We start from the raw sequence: 16,726 nt of genomic DNA, 5'->3' as shown, positions 1-16,726 counted from the left end.
GTAATGCAGAAGTCATATCACCATATACCAGTTGCCAAAAGGTGTCAACACCTTATTGTTAAAATTCTCTGGATTAGAGACAGTTGATGGAAGTTTTTTCACTTGGCTATGCTACCAATTATATATTTGGTTTAATCCTTTACCAGTTGCCAAAAAGGGTTGACACCTTTTGGCGACTAGTAAAGGATTAAATTAAATATATAATCGGTTACATAGTAATGGTTCTCGTGTTGAATCTGACTTAGCAGTTCTTCTTGATACTGTTTTCCCATTACACAACCCTTTAACATCTGAGATAGTTTTATCCATCAGCTGATTATCTGAGCACATTTAATACAACCTGAATGTTTTTTTTTAATAAATTTAAACTTATAAATTATTTTTAATCTGTCATAATAACACTAAGATGCAATAGTATAATATATGCATAGATACTATTTCTTCAAGAATGCAATGCAGATGACTTTGTGCAGCATAGTGTATGTAAGAGTTGTGCTCATTAGTAAGGTTCAGGAGTCTATGGTTGGCTAGTAAAAATGGTAAAACAGCATGTTGAAAACTTTGGAAAGAATCATGGGAGAGGCAGAATGTTATCGGAATTAACTTTGATAAAGGGTATGAAGGTGTGTGTGTGTGTGTGTGTGTGTGTGTGTGTGTGTGTTAGCAAGCATGAAGTTAGAAATGCAAATGTAGCAGTAAATGAAGATGAAAGAAATGCATTTCTTTAACATTGCATTTCTTTCATGCAATTTCCTAATAGTCAACCATACATGAAATCTTGCAAAACCTATAGCATATCTGTGGCATGTATAGGAGAAGTCAAGAAGAAAGAAGGAACCTGCTGAATACTTGTTTGAATGACTGAAGGTCATAGAACTTCAAAGATCTACTTACCAAATTATCATCTTATGGTCTAGTGTTCTCACACTGCAAGTGAATGAACAGTAGATCATAAGATGGTAATTTGGTAAGTAGGTCTTTAAATGACACTCAATTAAATGCGTTGGAGATGTTTGGAGTGATCACATGGGTTTCACCAAACCTTTCAGGTTACTGGTGAAGGAGTTGACTGTTTAAAACTTTTCCATTATTTTCAGTAGAACTGAGGTGAGTATAATGGACCAATAACACTCGATGGCTAGTTTTTTTACCCCTTGTTTGTGATGGTTTAATGCAAGCTTTTGCATCACAAGCTTTAAGCACAACTGGGGAGATACCATCAAGACTAGAAGACTTGTTAATATCCAAGCTAGTCATCATTCTTATGCCTTTCTGGTGAAAGAATAGTAGGCATGAAAGGTGATAAAGTGATTGAGGATACTTGGTTGTGATCATCACTCCAAATATGATGTTACAACAGAACTATCTGGATGTGAGAGGTGGAAACGTAGATAATCGAAACTTGTGCATAGTGGTCATTGAGAGGAATAGCGAAATTTCAGCCACTGTTTGATAAAAAGGAAAAAGCTTTTCTGCCCCTCCCCCATCAAAGTTCTATTTGGATTTGCTTGATAGTTTTTGTTGCATTCTGCAGTGTAGGATGAGTGGGATGCTGAAGTTTTAGTTTTGAGCTACTTGTGATTATTTTCTTGGACTGTTGTAAATCTAAGTTTGAATAGTGATTAGGGTTTGGGGTGGAAATGGGGATAAAGAACTTCATTCCAATAATTTGGCCCTTCCATGTGATACATCTGTTTATTGTGGAAGGGATTTCCCATGATGGTACTGGCCCTTTTTGTTCTTATTCTATTAGTATGCCTTTCTTCCATGTTTTTTCTCTCTACTTCTCCTGAGTGACTAGGTTTAATTATTTTTCTGTCCTGTATTCATTCATTAAACTTAATTATGAGACTTCTCCTGAGTCGTTTTGACCACCATCATTGGAATCAAACAGCTGACTACTGTGTTTGCTATGTGGTGTGACCTGTGGACATCTAAAAGTGAGATTTTGCAATCTCATGATACTTTGGCCTCAGCATTGGTAAGATGCTTTGTCCTAGATGGCTCAGCAAGGATCATTTAGCTATTAGGCTAGTCTTCAAGGGTCAATAGTGTTGTATCTTCTTTCCCCATTTTAGGAACATGGCCTAAAGCCTGCTGAAGTGCCAATATAGTATCTGGGGTAGTCTTTGGATTCCACTCCCAATCACAGCTATTGCTTGCTGGAGAGTGGTCATCCATGTGTGGTTCCATGATCAGTGGGGGAACTCCAATACTGAATGAAACTCCTCCTGAAATTGAATAATTTTTCGTCCTCTTGTTTATTAGGGAGGCCCTCAACAAGCACCAACTATATTCAAAAACCATAGGTAGATCAACAAAAAAATCAAAATAAGAGATAAATAAAATCAGAATGAATACACCACTGCTCTTAATTCTGCATTCAACATAGGAATTCATGATTAGTAGCATAGCAGTGGTGCATTTCTCAAAAATCTGGAAAGAAACTGTATTCAGGAGACATTCTTATTGAAGCAGTAACAGTAGCACAATCAGAAAAATTGTTTCATGAATGTCTCTGGGGAATATCAATTATGGTTATCCCCTTAAAAAACCTTAACTTTTCTAGAGGTGTTACATCAGAGTGGACTTCCTCATTGTTTCTAATGAAGAGATCTGCACTGAACTCAAGGACCAAGGAGTGACAGTCATAAGAAGAATCCTCATACTTAAGGATGGGCACCTGGTTTCCCACCAGTAATATCTTCCTTACCTTCAACACACCAAAACTGCTCACATCTGTCAAAGCAGGTTATCTCTGCTGTACAGTATTGCTCTAAATGCTGAACCCTTTCTGCTGTTTTAAATATCAGAAATATTCTCAAACTGCTTGTCATAACTCTCCCAACTGCACCTGATGTGCCATTAGAGATCATGAGAATGAAGATTGTTAAGAGGATGACAATCCAGCATACTCCAGAGCATGACAATCCAGCATACTCCAGAGCATGACAATCCAGCATACTCCAGAGCATGCCAGAGGTTGTAGATGAAAAGAGTTCCAAGAAATAAAAACAGAGCAATGCATCACCTACTGTGGGACAAAGAGGCAGTACACCACAATAGCAGCAACAATGACTGCTAAATCCTCTTACACCGAGAAGGCAACTGTAACAAACGTGTCAGTAGGGACATTGAAATGTCAATCCTGTCTTCTCACAACTGCAACTACAGCAAATAAAAGAGAAAAATTAATATAGACTCACTCCTGAGAACATACCAAAAATGCTTCCACTTTGAAAGTTATGCGAGAGAGAGAGCAGATTTTTGTATGAATAGTGGTAAGTACATAGAATGCATTGACCATGAAGGTGATGAGTATGCGTAGAGTAATTTTAAGTTATTCAGCATGACTGACTTAGCATTACCTGAGGCAGACCTTTAGGTGGTGTTTCTTAATTTGATAATAGTCATAATAATAAGATGCAAAATTTCTTTTTTGTTGCAGGATTGTTAATCGCTAATAGCAATAATAATCTTTATTGCTATTAGCAGTTGTCTGATTTGTAGAGTTACATTTAAGTAAGGAAACTGTATATATTTTTTAAATTTACTTCATTTATTTTTAATGCCCAGCTATTATATTTCCATGTGCCATGGAGAATCAATAATTCTTTATATATAAATAGTACAGAGGCTGTTCAATAAGTTATGACTATATTTATACAGAAAACAGATTACCTTTAATCGTCATCATTTACATGGTCTTTTTCGAAGTAACTACCGTGAGACGCAATGTATTTGTCCCAACATTGCGTCCACTTCTTAAACACATGTGAAGGTCCGTTTTTTGAGAGTTCTTTCAAAACCGCCTCTGCAGCTTTTACACATGCTTTATTGCTTTCAAAATGGCGGCCTCTTAGTGGTTTCTTGAGCTGAGGAAACAGCCAGAAATTGCACGGTGCGAGATCAGGACTGTATGGAGGGTGTGGTAGGATATCTGTGTTGTTCTTCTGCAAAACGTCCACTACACCACCAGCAATATGTGGCCTTGCATTATCGTGGTGCAATAAGAAGCCATTCTTCAGCAATAGACGCTTCCTTTTGACGTGCTGTACCATTGTCTGTAAAACATCCGCATAGTATGAGCCGTTTACAGTATTCCCGGGTTCTACAGCGTGTTGGTAAACAATGCCTTCGTAGTCAAAAAACATTATGGTCATAACTTTACCAGTCGATTTTACAGTTTTTGCTTTCTTGGGGGTAGGTGAAGACGGATGCTTCCATTCACTGCTTTCTTGTTTCATTGTAGGGTCATAGTGATATAACCAAGCTTCATCTGCTGTAATGATGCATATTAAGAAGTTGTCGCCTTCTTGTTCCAGTCTTTCTTTCCATTCTGTGAACACAACCACTCGATGCTGCATTTGCTCCAGTGTCAAGAGTTTGGGAATCCATCGGGTGCAATCACGTTTCAGTCCCATGTTCAGCCACGCTTGAGTGAACACTTCCCACAGAAATATTCACGACAACATGCAGCTGGCGTACTGTAATTCTGCGATCCTCCTTGATGATAATCGCTGCTGTGTTGATCATTGTCTCTGTGATGGACGTTGAAGGTCTTCCCTCACGTTCAAGATCTTCCACATTTTGCCTTCCTTTCTTAAAAGTTTTATGCCAGCGAAAAACACTTGCCCTCGACATTGCTTCATTGTGGAAAGCTTCGCATATCATGTTAAAAGTATCCAATGCCGATTTTTGCAAACGCACACAAAATTTAATCGCATAACGCTGTTCCAAGGACGCTTCCATTTCAAAGACTGCTCGTGGCTCGTAGGCGTGCCAAAACAAGCTTGCATTTAGTCACATGATACTCTGACACATCAGCCCGTATACGCCATCTATCAACCTCTTTTGTTAATGACAGCAACATTTCTTTATTCCACAGAAATTAATATTGTGATGAGTTGTTTCGCGACAGTAAAATTAGTCTTATTACTTATTAAACAGCCCTCGTACATTATTAAAGTATATTGTTAACAAATATTTTCATTCACCATAATATAAAAACAGAAAAGACAAAAGACAATATGCCAGAGATGCAAATATTACTAAAATAGGAAGTGGTATTTGTTATGTGCCAACCAGTCGTTTTTGACTCTTGGTGATCTTGTGAGCAGAGGCTCTCACTATCCCATCGACCTCTTGTCCTTTCTTTCAGCAATTGTAATTTCAAATCGGTAAATTCTTTTACATATTGTCCATCTATCAATCTTCCCCAACATAACTGCATTTTCCAATGATTCATCAGCTTGCATAATATATCCAAAAGTACATCAACTTCTGTTTAGCAATCATTGCCTCCAAGGAGCATTCTGTCTTTATACTCTCTAAAACCTTCTTATTGATCGTTCCATTCTTGCAGTCCATGAGATTCTTAATAGTCTCCTCCACACCCATAATTCAAATGAATCAATTCACTTTCTATCTTTCTTCTGAATAATTCATCCTTCACATCCATACATCACTACTGGAAATCATTGCTTTGTCAATTCTTACTTTCGTGGCCATACTCAACACCTCTTTTATCGTTTTTATCAGGTTTAACATCCCTTTTTTTTCCCATGACTATCCTTCTTTTAATTTCATCTTCACATTTACCATCATTTCTGATCCTGGACCCAAGTAAATCATAACTTTCAGCGATTTCTATTCTCTCTCTCTCTCTCTCTATTATAAATTCATTCAAATTGCCAGAAGCCATCACTTTTGTTTTGCTGATGTTTATATTAAGCCGGTTTTGTTACTTTCCATCTTAACCAATAGAATCTACCACTCTAGATCTTCCGTAGTTTCTGCTATGAGGGTTGTATTATCTGCATATCTTATATTATTTATTTTTCTACCACCAATCTTAATCCCAGCTGGATTGTTGTCTAAGGTAGCCATTTATTCACTATAAATACTAAAATATATAAAAATATATCTCATAATATATTCACCATAAATATTAAGAAGATAGGGCAACAGTATACAAGCCTGCTGCATCCCATTTTCCACTTGAACACTATTTCTCCAAAGATTGTTTTTAGTTGTTTTTACAGCTCTTTTATCAAAAGAATTAGATGCTCAGGTAATCCAATTGATCTCATTACACTCCACAGTCTATTTTAAACCTGGTTTTACTCCATTTCCCAAGTAAGCAAACAGACAAACAAGTCAAGTTTGCCCCTGCAAGTGTTGCAAGTCTAGCTGACCCTGCACGTAGTGCAAGATGTTTTGCACTACGTGCAGGGTCAGCAAGACTTGCAACACTTGCAGTGGCAAACTTGACTTGTTTGTCTGTTTGCTTACTTGGGAAATGGAGTAAAACCAGGTTTAAAATAGCTTGGTATCTTTAACATTTATTATACCCAAGGTAAAATACTTTCTACACTCCACAGTCTGTTGTGATCCATGCAATCGAAAGCTTTATTATAATCAATAAAAGAAATGACTACTTCCTTCTGAAATTCTCTTGTTTTTTTTTCCATAATTCATCTTATGTTTGCTATTTGGCCTGTAGTTCCTCTACCTCTCCTAAAGCCTGCTTGTTCTTGTGGCATTTTATTGGGAATGCTGCCCAGGGAATGGAAGGAAGGTAAGATAGTGCCATTGCATAAGGGTGGTAACAGACTGGAAGTGTCTAATTATAGGCCAGTCTGTGTGTCATCAGTAGTTGTTAAGATCTTGGAGAAAGTAGTGAGGGACCGTATATAGCACTGTGCAGATGAGGGTAATGTTATCTGTGAGAGTCAACATGGATTTGTGAAATCCATGTTGACTCTCACAGATTTTAGTTGACTCTCACTTGTTTTAGCAATATGCTAGCCTTTTATAATAAAGTTACAATAACATTAGATGAAGGAAAGGCATATACTGCAATTTTCTTAGACTTAGTGAAGGCATTTGACAGGGTGCCACATGATAAGCTGATATTTAAGTTGCAGCACATGGGTCTGGATGTCAGATTGGTCAACTGGATTCAGGATTGGCTGTCTGATAGGTATCAGAGAGTTGTGTATGGTGGAGCAGTTTCAAGGAGGCAGAGGGTTACAAGTAGGATCCCACAGGGCTCAGTACTAGGTTCTATATTGTTTAACCTTTATATCAATGACATTGCCAGTGGATTGCAAGGGGATATTCAGTTGTTTGCAGATGATGCGAAGCTGGGAAGGATTATTAGTAATAGTGCAAATGTGGTAGCCCTGCAAGAGGATTTAAATAAGCTAGATAGATGGACAAATGAATGGGGGATATCGATTTAATGCAGCAAAATGTAAGGTCTTGAGGTTTGGTAAACATCGATGGGATGCTGCATACTCTATGGGAGGAGTTATACTGGAGGAAGTAGGGGAGACAAGAGATCTGGGGTTGATGATTGATAGAAACCTAAAATTTAGGGACATATTGCAAAGGTGGTGAAGGTAACACAGAGGATTGCTGCAATTATGAGAAGGACACTGACCTGCAGCGATAAGAGGGTTATCATTCCATTATATAAGTCTCTGATCAGACCACACTTGGACTATTGTTCTCAGATTTGGTCCCCAGGATTTGAAGGGGATAGATTAACTGTGGAAAGGATACAAAGATGGTTTCAGGACTGTACAAGCATAGTTATGTGGATCGGCTGAGGGAATGTGGACTGCAGAGTTTGGTGGATAGAAGGAGAGGTGATATGATTGAGACTTTTAAACTGTTGAGAGGTGGTTACAGGGTTGACACTGGGGAGTTCTTTCGCTTGGTTGAACAGTGGGAAGGAGTGATGACAAGAGGCCATCCCTGGAAGTTACGAAAGGAAACTGTGAGCAAGAGGGTAAGGAGTGGTTTCTTTGCATGGAGGGTGGTTGAACCGTGGAATGCATTGCCTGATGGAGTGGTGGGAGCGAGAACTGTCAATGAGTTTAAAGAGTGGTATGATAGACTTTGTGTTTCTTAGGGGGGGGGGGGGGGGAACCTCCCCTCGATGAGTCTTGACGGACTTTGTGTTCTTAGGAAGGACCTCCCACGATGAGGCTTTTGACTCCATGGAGGCCTGAATAATAATAATAATTTCTCTATTCACCTTTAATTCACTCCAACTCAAAAGTTGGAGCCATATGTGAATATGGCTCCAACTTTTGTTGGATCACTTTCAGCATAACATTCCTTGCATGTGAAATTAAAGCGATGGTTCAACAATCTCACAGTCTGGATTTGATTTTTTTTTGGAATTGGGATGTTTTCCAATCTCTGTGCCAGTATATTTTCTTTCAAACCTGTTGACAAATTTCAGTCAATATATTCACTACTTCATCCCCAGCTGCTCTCAATAATTCTACTGATACTCCATCAGTTCCAGGAGCTTTTCCTTTTGGCAGCTGTTCCGTTGCTAATATCACTTCACTTTTCATTATCATGAGTTCCTCAACAAATTTTCCTTTCAAATTCTCCTTCAATATAATTATCTTTCTTGTACAAATCCACTACACACTTTCCATCTTTTTTTCACTGCTTCTTCTTCTTCCATCAGACATTTTCTGAATTACTTTTTACATCTTGTAATCTAGGGATAAATTTCCCTGTAACATCATTTATTTTTCTGAGCAGATCTCTTTTTCTACCCATAATGTTGCTTTCTTCAATTTCCTGGTGCCTTTTGTTTAGATGTTTTTCCTTATCTTTCCTATCCTATCTCTGGAAATCTGCACTTAGTTGTCTTTCCCTTTCTTTGTTTGTCTGAAGTTTCATTTTGCTTCTTTCCTCTGCTATTTGAATAGCTCTTTCTGACAACCATTTACAATCTTTATTTCTTGTTGCATTACTTAGCCTTCTTTGCTGATTCTATTACAGTTCATTTTGTTTCTTCCCACATTTGTTCCTTTTCTCTTCCTGTCTTTTCCAGACTTTTTAATTTCTTTCTGACTTCTACTTTAAATGCTTCATTTATATGATTTAAATCAAATCTGATACTGTCCTTTTGTTTTTTCTTGGCCCTTAAATTCAATTTAACTTCAGCTATCAATAATTCATAATCTGTCCTACAGTCTGCACTTGGTTGTGTTTTTGCTGCTTGGATAGCACTTATCCACCTTCTGATAGCAAGAATATAATCTATCTGATTTCTATATTCACCATTAGGTGAAGTGAATGTGTACAGTTGTGTACAACATTATTTAATAAATAATGAAAAAAAAAATTTGATTTTCAAAAAGTCTAATTTTTATTTCTCTGTGCACAGCATTATTTAATAAATAAATCTAATATACTTGTTTAATATTAATATTTTGGTTATAATAATTGTTTCTATTTATATTAGTGAATTCTCCAAAGAAAGAGAAAAAGCTAAGGCTAGGGGGGACTTTCACAAGCTTCGTGAAAAAAAACAAATTGAAGAGGACTTAAGGGGTTACTTAGATTGGATTACTCAAGCTGGTATATTTCCATATGCTTTGGAGGATCAGTAATTATTTATATATAAATAATATATTATTAAAGGATATCGTTGATAGTATTGTTATAGAATTCCACATGTACCACAGTAAAAAATTTATTTATTATTCAGATTGTAAATGATGTCTTATGTATTGTAAGACATCATCAGTGTGGACAGTGAACAACAACAAGGAATTTAAATAAAAGAAACAGAGTGCATGTGTTACTTTGAAATTCCTCAATATATATACAGTCACGTGTACATTGGTTACAAATTAATTAGCTGGAAATAAAATTACATTGAGTCATTTTGATTTAAAAACAAACCAAAAAACTTAAGACAATTATTTAATACAGTTGATGACAGTTTCCCACACTTTAGGAATGGTGAGGCTGTCATTACCTCAATTGTAATGACAGCCTCACCATTCCTAAAGTGTCAATGAAATAGGGCTTCAGCACTTTCCTTGTATAAATGTTGATGTTCCTACATATATCTATATGTTTTCCCATTGGATCCTGTGACTGGTGTTTTCAATGCAGTGTTGAAGACAAGTTACATGAACATGGTGCTTTGCATATGTCAAGTAGCATTCATGGTGAGAGCCTGTCTTTTGGCTAAAGATTATGAATGATTACATAACAGATCTTTCTGTTATATAACCATTTAGTGGAACTATTTTCTTGCAAACAGTCCTACTAAGGCTTGCAAACAGACAAGCAAATAGCACTAATAAATGAATACAGTCCAAGAATAACACAAAACATAAGAAAAGAAAAATAATTAATAAAAAATAATAACTCTCCTATACAGAAACCTAGCCAAGAAGTCCACAGGGCTCTTATACTTGTGGACCTCTTAGCATCTCTGAACAAGTGACAGAAATTATGAGAAGATATGAACTCATCACTACCTACAAACTTATCACCCAAATTAATAATAATCTGTTGTATTCTCCAAATCAAAAACTCTCACTATTGATGCTACCCTGGCACATACAGAATACCATGTTTGTGTAACTTTTCTTACTATGAACAAACAAGATATATTAATAAACACATCTCTGAACATCACAACCACATCCAGATCATCAAACCTCACAAATCTAGCCTGGCACAACATTGAATCTTAAATACTAGCCACATGATCCAATGGGAAAACACCAAGCTGCCGCATTGATCCATATTTAAACACGGATGTTTATACAAAGAAAGTGCTGAAGCTCTGCTTCATTTGACCTAACCTCAGTCGTAATGACTGTCTCACCATTCCTAAAGTTTGGGAAATTGTTATCCTCAACTGCATTAAATTATTGTATTGAAAAATTTTTTTGTTTGTTTTTAAATCAAATTGATTCAATTTAGTTTTAAGTTCAGCCCAATAGTTAGTAACTAATGTACATGTGATTGTATATATAATCTGAGTCCAGTGTAATAACATATGCTCTCTACTGTTTTTTATTTAAATTCCTTATTGTTGTTCACTGTTTACACTTCATTCATTCATTTCGTATGGTGATTCAATGGCCGTGAGCCCCTTTTACGGGGAGGTATGGCACCACCTCAATTCTCCCTCTTTTTATCCGGGCTCGGGACCGGCATAGCTGACAATTCAGACCTATGGCTGGAGGGATTGTCTTAAGTATTCCTGACTGTATCCGTGTTTGTTCACGGGGCTGGTTTGCCTGCTTGAAGGATGATAAACCCCAGATAAACTGGGGGGAAAACCCTGCTGTCCACGCCCAAGACCGGCTAACTTGGTTATGGCTGAGGAAGATCTTTAAGCTCCTCACGTCGTCGACGGGAATCAAACCTAGGCATATGGTTGTGAAGCGCATATCCACTAGGCTAACCACACGGACACTGTTTACACTGATGTCTTATGATACATAACACAAAATGTCAATAATAAATCAGTTTTTTACCGTGGCACACATGATTCTATAATAATGGATATCTCACAGGATTCATTATATGAGAAAATTGTTGATAGCAATAAAAATTTAATAAAAATTTTTGTTCACCAAACTGTTATTATAGGAGATGTTAAGAACAACCATGAGAATTCAACCTAAAATTATGAATACAAACTTTGGATATTCCTGTCAAGCTAATCTTTATAAATGGCATACACATGCACAAAAAAAGCACTGCAGTAAATAGAATGAATATACGTGATTAACATATTGTTAAAGGGAGGATAGAAGGTGGTTAGGAGCATAACGTTTTGAATGAGTAGCAGACTGAAAGAGAGAGAGAGACATTTAATGGTCATTCTAGGAAAGAATGATTCAGTTGGTTTGAAAAAGGACAGGAGTGAAAGGTAACAGTAACAATATGATAGGAAAAGGTATCATGCTTTTCAGATATGAACAGTGATGAGTTGAGAAGATGGGCAAAAGATCTTGAATGGTATGTAGGCAGAGTTGTATGAGGAGAAAAGTGGTGTTCATGAATGTTTGGGAAGAATTTCAGAGGTACCAAAGAATAGTTGCATAAGAATGAAAATATTATTTCCAAGCATGAAGACTCATTGCAGGAGGTATGATGATTGATTTGGTGTAAGTCAGTTAGATATTACAAGGAGAGTTAAAGAGGAGAAAGAGAAATTTGAGAAAGTAATCGAGTCTGAAGTGCATCAGAACAGATGGCTGAAGGATGTGGAAGAAGTGATAACAACAGAGTTGGAGTGCAAAATGGTTAGGGAAAGCAGAGCATGCAATGAAGATTCTGGCAGCAATAATGGTTGTGAATATGAGAGTGGCCAATATAACAATGAATGTCCTGTAAAGTAAGAGAGTAGTTGGACATTTAATGGTGGTTCTAGGAAAGAATGATTTAGTTGAATAGAGAAAGGAGAGGAGTGTAAAATACTGGATGGATGAAAGAAGAGATGCTAAGGTTAGGCATAAACACAGCTGAGAGATGATGTTGGCAAGACAGGTTATTCACTGAGAAGTGAGTTACTATGCTTATGAATGCCAGGAGTTATTATTAAAGATAAGAGAAATTATTGCATTAAATTGAGTTCATTATTATTATTAACATCTGACCTACATGGAGTCAGAAACACATCATGAGAGGTACACACTATCACTCACAATGCTCATCCAACCATGCCTTAAACAGATTCAATATGGCTACATTCACAACACACTCAGGCAATGTATTCTACTCACCAAACATTCTCCCTACAAAGAAACTACTCCCCTGCTCATATACAGTTTCTAGGAATACCCATTCTACGAAAAATTATTTCCATGTCAACCTGATAGCAAATCCTGACTAGCTTTTTATGTGTCAATCATATCCTCCTCCTCCTATTCATGATGCTTTGTAATTTACATTCTCTCAATCTGTCCTCGTACTCCACATTCCAAAGGCCACTGACCACATTTGTGAATCCCCACTGGATCCTGTCTAACATATCCTAGTCACCATGAAAATCCAATGACCAGATCTGTGCAAAATAATCCATATAAGGCCTGATCAAGGTCTTATACAATGACATCATAGGCTCTTTATTTCTGAAGTCAGGGACCTTCATATCATTGCAATTATCTGATATAATGTATTTACAAGTTGTGCAATGTGATCCCCGAATTTCAGGCCTTGTCCACCACCACTCCCTGATCTCCCATCTCTTCTACCTCCTTTAAAGATTCCCCACCAATTGTGTACTTTGTATCCCATCGTTGTTTACCAAATTTCAAAACGTTACGCTTTGCGATATTTGAATGAATAGTTCCACTTACTGCTCATTCATTCAATATATTCAATTCCTCCTATAAGGCCTCATCTGCTTGATTCTGCATTGCTCTTCCCAATTTTGCATCATCTGCAAACAGCTGCATATTGCCAGTTAAAACCATCGGAGTAAATAATATACACTAATATACAAATTGAACAACAGTGGTCTGAAAGCTGATCCTTGCAGCACACTACTAGTTACCTTCCTCTTTCGGGATACTTCACCCCTATACACAACTTTCTCATACCTATCTGACAGCCAGTCATTGATCAAACTCAGAAGCGTTTTATCCAATCCCTTCAATTTCAATTTAACAATTTGTTGTGTGGCAGTCTCAAATCTTTTGCAAAATCTAAGTATACTACTTTATATGAATCTCTCTAGTCCAAGACGTTTGTCACCTTGTTATACTACATACGTAACTTAGTAAAACATGATCTCCCTTTAATGAACCCATGTTGATAACCACAGTGAATGCTGTTATCAATCCATTTCTGTATTCTAGTTCTCTCCAATCTCTCCAGTACCTTCATCACAACTCCAGATATACAGATTGACCTATAATTTGTAGCCACAACCTTATCACCACTTTTAAGGCAGTGGAAGAATTTTACCTTCTTCCCACTCCCTTGGAACCTGTGCTGTTGTAAGACTTATTAACCACCTCTTCGGCCATTATGGATCAAATACATATCCTCATATGCTTCGTATCCATCATATATTTTCAATATAATATCAATGGTATTCCAATTTTAATATGCACTTCGCATCCATGATAACCTTGACATCTATAGATGTCTTGGCCGGTAGCATGGTTAAACAGGCATGGTAATGCTACTGCCAATTCATTGGAACATTCCCTGAAGACACATGGTGATATGCCATCAAGTCCTATCACCTTATTGACATCAAGGTTATTTATTTCCTCAAATACCTTCTGGTCACTCACAATTAAATCATTCTCTCCTTTGTCCTCTGCATTTAAGTTTCTCATGATTTCACCCTGATGAGGATGAAACCCCTCTTATAAATGGATCACTGAATACTTCAACAATGTTTTCTGCAGCAGTTACCATTCTACCATTTTCATCCATTAACATTATCTTACCATAATCCTTCTTGCTTCTACTTACCACATATGTGAAGAACTCTCTAGGGTTTTTCTTTGCCTAATTTTCTAATGTCTGCATATACTGCACTTTTGTTGTCCTTACTGAGTTGCCCTCCTGGCTTGTTCTTTACGCTCTTCATGTCCTTTATGCCCTTATTCATCTGGTAATTCCTCCAAAATGCCTTCGTCTTCAAGATTTCATGCATAAGCTCCTCATTCATCCATTTCACACCTAACTTATTTAGCCTTTTTACCTTTGGAATAAAGGTAAAAAGGCTAAATTTTCTTACTGCTCAACTTCTCATTCCATTCTGTAGCTCCTAGCTGTGTCCTAAGCTGGTCATAATCATCACCCTTGTACTTCCACATATTTCTTTTCCTCACAGAAGTCTGCATATGGCTTGCCACAACCCAGATAAACACTTCATGATCACTCTTACTTGAGAAAAGTACAAAACTCCCATGCACAATGACATCCTCTGATGAAATGATCAGATCTAATATTCTCAATCCTTGCATGGTCTCCTTCACATAGTGCATGAGATAATTGTCTCTCAAGAACTCAAATTCATTTTCCTTATTCCCAAGTGTTACCTCTTCATTCCAATCTACACTGCCATAATTAAAACTGCCAATAATAATTACCCTTCCTTTGTTCACTAACAAAGTTGTAAGAGAACTAACTGGCTTATAGGAACATCCAACTAAATATGTCTTCCTGTCAACCTCCACCTCACATTACACTGCTTCATAACCAGTGCCATTATTCCTTCTTTCATGTCTTTCTTATGTAGAGCTAAATCCCCTGCTATCATCAGCAGCAGTCCTCCTCCTTTCTTGTCCTTTCTATCCTTGCAAAAAAAAACACTGTATCTATCCATTTTTCTTCCTATTATGATATCATCGTCAGTCACCCATGTTTCATTTATTCCAATGATTTTGAACAAATAAACTAAGTCAGTGAAATTATTTCGTCTCCCTTATTTCTGATACTTCTGGCATTTGTAAATAAACATAGCAGTTCACTTTTAGGTCTAGGGTCTCCTTAGCTCAGTCAGTATAGATGAAGCCCTTTGGTTGGAAAGACCTATGTTTGATTCCTGTCCATGAGGTGAGGAACCTTTATCTGGTCTCTTTCGACTAAGGTAAGTTAGCCTGCCTCATACAGAGGTAGAGGGCTTTTCGTCCCTCAGATCATGCAAACTAGCCCATGAACCCACACAGATCTAGTCATAAATACATACTTTTAATCCCTCACTAGGAGGGCTCAACCAGTCCTAAGGGATGGTCGAGGAATGGGGGGGGAATCCTCATATTAATTAAAAAACTTTTAGATCTGTGACTGGTCATTCCCAGGCCACTTGGTTATGATTTCTCCACCATAACTACCTTTGACCAATCACCTATATCCATTCAGTCTCAACTTCCCCACCCACATCCCAATCTATTCTCTTACTATGCTGATCATTCCCATACATACGTACATTCACTACTACTTCCAACATTCACTTTCCCTATTTTTGTTTCTTGTTGTCCACCCCTCCCCCACCATTTCCCTGTTCCTCTTGAGTTCTAGTTTTCTCTACATCTCTCATGCTACTACTATTTCCATTGTCAAGCACTTCTGGCTCTTCAATACCACTCTCCTGATCTTTCACCTCATCCGCTACTTCTGATCTCTTGCTTACATCACACACTATACTTCCATCTATCAACAGTATCTCCAGTGCACACATTTCAGAGCCATTCAAATGCAATCCATCACATCTGTATAGTTCCATTCTTCCCTTAAATACATGCCATACATCCACAAACTATTCCCTTCTCCTCACACAGCTCTGCTAGCATACCATTCTTGATTATGGCTCAGTCTCAACTCATTGTCATAATGCAGCAACACATCTGCCAAAAATTGTCTGTATAAGTGAAAGTTGATTGAACAAGGATAATGTCCTAAGAGGATAACTGATGGAGGAATACGATGCTTTATTCTAGGATAGGAAGAGTAAAAAAGATAAGGAGATACTGTTGATAATAGCAGAGAAATTTTGAGAAGAATTTTCATCTTAAGTATCTTAAAACATCATCAGTATAGTTATTACAAACAATACTAGGAATTACGTTCAAAGGAACAGTTAGTATGCACATACTTACAATGGAGTCCCTCTATGCATACAGTAACAATATGAAGAATAAAAAAAAAAAGAAAATTCAGCTGTAATTTAAAATTAAATTAAAATGTATCTGATAAATTTTTTTTATACAATTGAGGATAATAATTTCACAGACTTTTGGGATAGTGACGTAAGGCATCTGCACTTTCTTTGCATAAATGCTCATGTTTATATAAGGATCTATGTCGCAGCTTGGTGTTTTTTCCATTGGATCCTATGGTTAGGGTTTTCAACTCCATGGTGTGTGAAACCAGATTTGTATGGTTTGATAAGATGGATATGGTCTTGAAAGCT

General features: G+C 37.1%; 1 protein-coding gene across 1 annotated transcript in view; it reads left to right on the top strand.

Moving 5' to 3' along the window:
* LOC150110163 (muscle calcium channel subunit alpha-1-like) overlaps positions 1-16,726 on the top strand; it is a 1,246,847-nt gene that overhangs the window by 192,258 nt on the left and 1,037,863 nt on the right. The window contains exon 9 of the mRNA XM_090391329.1: positions 9,281-9,396. Coding sequence (XP_090247455.1) covers positions 9,281-9,396 — 116 coding nt within the window. The remainder of the gene's footprint in view (positions 1-9,280; positions 9,397-16,726) is intronic.

The sequence above is a fragment of the Typopeltis vanoorti genome, chromosome 1, assembly GCF_054136105.1.
Source record: "Typopeltis vanoorti isolate ZY-2024b chromosome 1, IOZ_Tvanoo_1.0, whole genome shotgun sequence".
NCBI classification, from domain to species: Eukaryota; Metazoa; Arthropoda; class Arachnida; order Uropygi; family Thelyphonidae; genus Typopeltis; species Typopeltis vanoorti.
The sequence above is the reverse complement of the archived record's forward strand: the minus strand, read 5'-3'. Positions and strand labels throughout refer to the sequence as shown.